At 66.6% G+C, this 5,084-nt stretch overlaps 2 protein-coding genes across 2 annotated transcripts in view; both read right to left on the reverse strand.

Moving 5' to 3' along the window:
- MNEG_9545 (hypothetical protein) overlaps positions 1 to 2,114 on the reverse strand; it is a gene marked incomplete at both ends in the record, with an annotated part of 3,525 nt that extends 1,411 nt beyond the window's left edge. The window contains 3 exons of the mRNA XM_014041984.1: positions 72 to 1,255; positions 1,495 to 1,594; positions 1,968 to 2,114. Coding sequence (XP_013897438.1) covers positions 72 to 1,255; positions 1,495 to 1,594; positions 1,968 to 2,114 — 1,431 coding nt within the window. The remainder of the gene's footprint in view (positions 1 to 71; positions 1,256 to 1,494; positions 1,595 to 1,967) is intronic.
- Positions 2,115 to 4,132: 2,018 nt separating this feature from the next.
- MNEG_9546 (hypothetical protein) lies at positions 4,133 to 4,528 on the reverse strand (the record flags this gene model as incomplete). The annotated part of the gene is made up of 1 exon (XM_014041985.1): positions 4,133 to 4,528. A coding segment is annotated over one exon (396 nt), but the record flags the coding sequence as incomplete, so codon positions are not given.
- Positions 4,529 to 5,084: the final 556 nt, after the last annotated feature.

The raw sequence follows: 5,084 nt of genomic DNA on the forward strand, positions 1-5,084 counted from the left end.
CCGCAGCACCCGCCCCGCGCCCGGCGCCCCGCCTGCGGCGCCCGCAGCGCGGCGGCCGCGGCGGCGGCGACGGCCATGGAGCTGTCTTTGATCGCGCGCATCATGCCGGGCGCGTAGCGGCGCTCCAACACCAGCTGCATGGTCGCCCCATCTAGGGCCTGCTGCTGCATTAGGTAATGCAGGCACCACCACACGTGCACGCAGCCGCGCAGCGCGCCCATGACGCCGCTGATCTGCTGCCGCGGCAGGCCGCCCTTGCCGCCCTCCGCCCGCACGCCGCCGGCGCCGGCGCAGCACGCGAAACGCGCCGCGACCGCCGCCGTGCGCGGCAAGTAGAACGGGCGTCCGCATGCTTGGCCGACCAGCCGCTCTGCTTTCGACAGCTCCAGAGACTCCCCCAGTTTCTTCACTGCATCCGTGAATCGCTGTTGGCAGGCAACCATTGCAGACGCTTGCTCCGCTGCCGCCTGCTGCGCCTCCTGCTCTTTTTCGCTGGCCAGCACCCTCAACTGCACGCCAGGGATGGAGGCAGCACCGGCAGCAGGCGCGGCGCAGCCAGCGTCGTCAAACGCAGCGAGCGGAGCGGCGGCCGCCCGTGCAGCGGGTGATGCGGCATCAGCTTTGGCGCTGCTGCCATTCTGCTGCTCCTGCCGGAATGTCGGCTGCGCGTTCTCCAGTGGCGGGGGCTGCTGTGGCTGCTGCTGCGGTTGCTGCTGCTGCTGCTGCTGCTGCTGCTGCTGCTGCTGCTGCTGCGCGTAATCAGCCTCCTGCTGATCTGGTTGCCGCTCAACATGATCCTGCCCGCCGTGTCGCTGCTTGTCCTTCGCCGCCGCCACGGCCCCGTCCTGCGGCGTCGAACTGCCTGCCGCCGTCTCCGCCGCCGCCGCAGGCGCCGTCGCCGGCAGCCCCGCCCACGCCGCAGCGCCCAGCTCCGCCGCCGCCTCAGCCGCCGCCGCGAGCTGCCCGTATGCCTGCTCGCTGGCCGTGAGCGGGAAGCACAGGAGCGAAACCACGAAGCACAGCACAACACCCGCCAGCACCGACCCGGTGCGGTCGAGGGCGACGAGCCAGTGCCAGGTCTCGCGCTGCAGCGACGCGACCGAGACGACGACATACGTTGTGGCTATCAGCTTCCCCGTGTTCTCAAGTTTGATGTGCACCACGACAAGCTCCCCCAGGGCGGCCGCCAGCACCGCGCAGAGGGTCAGGACGACGGGAGACGCGCTCGCCGACGCGGCGTAGCCCAGGGCGCCGCCTTTGGTCCGGCGTGCGCGTGCAAAGGCAATTGATGGGAAACACGATTTCGACGCAGGCCTGCTGAGTCATCCCGCTGGTCGGTTCGTGGCCTCCGCCCAGTGATAGGGCGGCCGACGAAGCGGGGCAGACGGGTTCTTGTGCGCAGGGTTATGGCAGGCCCCGCAGGCAGGTGTGGAGTGCTGCATGCGGCACGTTGATTGCCGCGCACACGGCCCAAACGAGTGCATGCCCTGTCACCTGCGATTGTGCCCAGGCTGCGCTCTATGCCCTTGTTGGCGGCCTTGCCGATGATGGTGCTCGAGACGCTGATGTATGAGATGAGGACCCACTGCGCACGCTTGATCGGGCGAACGTGCGACGGTCGTTCAGCAGAGCTGGGCACGTAGGCACGCGCAAGTGAACAATTGTGTGTGTGCGCGCAGGCATCAAAAACCGTCCCTCAACCGCAGCATCGCCTGCCCAACCGCAGCAGCGAGGCTTGATGCGCCGCAGCCGCCCGGCTCGCCTGCATGCACTGCAGGGCGAAAGATCGTGGCAGGGGCAGCCGGCAGTGAGGGAGTGTGTTATGGAATGGGTGTGTGCCCGACTGCGGCGTGAAATGGCTGACGCCTTGCTGGTGTCGCACGCGTTAACCGCGTGCCATGCGGTTACTACCTCCTGCAGTTCTGCAGCTTCCCTGGCACTTCCACCCGCCGGCGAGCGGGGCGCACCTGTTGGAACTCGTAGTGGGCGGCAATGCTGGCGTGGGGCGCGGCCAGCTTTCCAAAGTATAGCAGTGCGCTGGGGACGGCCACACCCAGCCCCGCGCGCAGCATGTCGCGGTGATGCTGGCGCCACAATGACAGCAGCGCCGCCATGTGGCCCGCCGTCTCCTGTGCCCACTGCTGTTGCTACGTGCAGGCAAGGTTTGTTGGGCTGGTCAGTATGCGCTGCCGCGCAGCTGGCAATGTGCGCTGGTTCTGATCACTTCTTGTGTTCCTGCTGCGCGTGGTCGCTCACGCCGCACGCTGAGAGTTCAATGCGCGTGCCGCTATGTGCCATTGAGTATGGAAGACGAGTATGCTCGGCACGTCCATACCGTATACCGCAGGCAGCGCAACATCCTTCTCCGCTGTGGACAACGGAGTTGCAACGGGGCACCCGTGCATGTGTCCCGTTGACACACTTTGGCGCATCCTCGATGGCTCGACGGGTGCATGGGGCTGGTACAAGCTAGCCGAAAGTCAAACTTGAGTTAAGGGGCACGCAAGATCCAAGAAGGTACCGTGTCGCCGCCCAGTCAGAGTGATCTTGACAAGGGCGTCTGCTGTGCAGAGCCGCAACGCTCTGCATGCGGAATCCGCTACCCAATCCACGCACAGCCAGCATTGCTTGTTGAATGCTCACTTCCACATACAGCAAGGCAAGGCCTTGTAGGAATGGCAGACTGCCAGGGCGGACAGGTGAGCCTCCCGTGCAAGGATTAAAACGCCTGCAATGGATGCAACCGTCAGGCTGCCAGCTGCTGGCCTGCAGCTGGTCAGTGGCGACGGGAGTGCGGTGGGCCGCGCGGGATCTGTGCGCATTGTCTTGCCTGCCATGAACCTTGCGGGAGGCACGCGCCGGCTTGCTACCGCCCCTGCCCTACTTTGCCTTGGCACATGCCAGGCTGGTTGGGTTGAGAACACACCCGTCGAGCCACTTATAATCCCGACCCGCAGTCCACACAGGCATGCACAAACCAGCGGGCCTTGATGCAGCACAAGGGATCAAATGCCGGAAAGAAAAGGCTGCTGTGTAGGCGTCGTGCGTGCCAGCCAGGCTGCACGCCTGCATCCGTCTGCGCATGGATCTAGAAGGAAGCGACTGGGCGCTGGCAATGGCCCGGTATGGTGTGCTGGCAACGATTTCCAGGTCCGAAGCAGCCGGCGGTCTGCTGCCGGCTCGTTTTGGCTGTACAGCTTCCAGAGCCATGTTGCAGCTGAAGCTGACCACTGCTGCGCGGAGCGTCCGGCCTGCAGCAGGTATTGCTGTGCGCCGCTGGCCTGGTGCTCAAGTTACCCAGCCCGCTTCGGGTGCACTTCCTCAAGCTGCAAAGGATAAGATGCCTGTGACTACGTGATTACAGGGCCATACGTGGCGGCACAGAAAACCTTCTGCGATTACACCGCAAATAAGGCGACTCAGCATCAGGCTTGTGAGTGAGACAGATTGCGAACACTGCACAAAAGCACACCGTCATGCGCAGGCAGGCGCTCGTCACCGACGCCGGCTATGGTGCGGAGATCTATGTGGAACGAAAGGTGCAGAGACATGTGAGGCGAGCAGGTGCAGAGCTGTACAAGGCATGCACATGTGAAGACGGGCGCCAAAACTGCCCCGTGGGACCGCTTTCGTGACCAGGAGCCCTGCGGCAACAAACCTGCTGTCAGCAAGGGCGAAGCGACAACCTCGCTGAGCCGACTCGAGATAGAGGGGTGCTGGGAGCTCGGGATCTGAGCTATCCACGGTGGGGCCCCACAATGAGGGGCACAAGGGGCCGCAGGGAAGTGGCATGCGCAAAGCCTGTGCCAAAAGACACGGCCCACGGCATGCAGCAGCCTTGGCAGTGGGCGCCGACATGGGGGGAACATAGGCGCACACCCTGCAATCGGCATACGGCTTGAGGGGCGGCACTGAGCTGGGCGTGGCAGCACGCGGGCTAAGTCGCAGCCGTGTCTTGAGGGGTCGTGCTCAGAGGGAGTCTAGTTGAGGGCGTCAACTGCGATGCAATATAATGTACAGGTTGCATGAATGCAAGAATAAGCCAATGTGCAAAAGCCCAAGGAAGAGCAAATAACAGCGGCCGACCAACAACGTCGCAACAGCAGCGGGGCCGTGTGCGGCTGCCGCGCGGTCAATGAGGAACCGCCCCGCCGCCCGCCGCCCGCTGCCCTCGCCGCCGCCCCTGCTGCTCCTGTCCCTGCTGCCGCCCCTGCCGCCGCCCCCGCTGCAGCGGCGCGCCCAGCCGCCCGACCACCCAGCCGACCGGCCGACCGAGCCGTGAGAGCGCGCCAACCAGCCGCCGGTGCGCGCAGGGCCGGCACGCCAGGCCCGCGGCCAGCTGCGCGCCCGCGCGGCACGCGAGGCGCAGGCTACCGGCGAGGGCGCTGAGGCGCGGGAGGCCGATCAGCGGCAGGAACGCGACGGAAGACAGGCAGCCGCCGATGATGGCGCCGAGCGCCATGCCGCTGCAGGCCTCGGACGCCGCGCCCCTCGGCCAGAGCGCGACGACGGCCGAGTAAAGCTGCACCTGGGGGTGGCACGGGGTCAGTTGGGGTCGGTTGGGGTTGGTTGCGAGCCGTTGAAGCGCAGGTGGGATGTTGGGAGCAACTCGTTGAAGCGCAGGTGGGATGGTGGAAGCAACTCGCGACAAAGGGGCAGCGGTTTCACGAGGGCTGAGCCCTAGGAGCCGCCGGTCGAGGCAGCTGCAGCCGGTGCCTCGGCGCTGCGGCCCTTGCTCTTGTATAGCTCAGCATTATGGCCTGGCCTGGCAGGCGCCGACAGCACCGCTTGTGCTCCCGCCTCCATTCCTTACGCCCATGCCCGCCCACCTGCCAAACCGTTGTCGCATCAAAGCTGGACCGCACCTCCTCCGCCGTGCTGCACGGCAGCGCGAGCGGCCCGCGCCGCCAGAACCAGCCCGGCGCGGGCGCCAGGCGCCGCCGCATCATCGCGAGCGTCGCCGCGCAGCCGTCCGCCGCGACGAGCAGCCGCCAGCCGCCATGCAGCAGCCCCGCCCAGAACGCAGCGTCCCGCCGCGCGTCGCGCGCCCACCACCGCCGCGCGGCGGGGCCGCCGCCGCCGCC

Source organism: Monoraphidium neglectum (genome assembly GCF_000611645.1).
Source record: "Monoraphidium neglectum strain SAG 48.87 unplaced genomic scaffold scaffold01973, whole genome shotgun sequence".
Lineage (NCBI taxonomy): Eukaryota > Viridiplantae > Chlorophyta > Chlorophyceae > Sphaeropleales > Selenastraceae > Monoraphidium > Monoraphidium neglectum.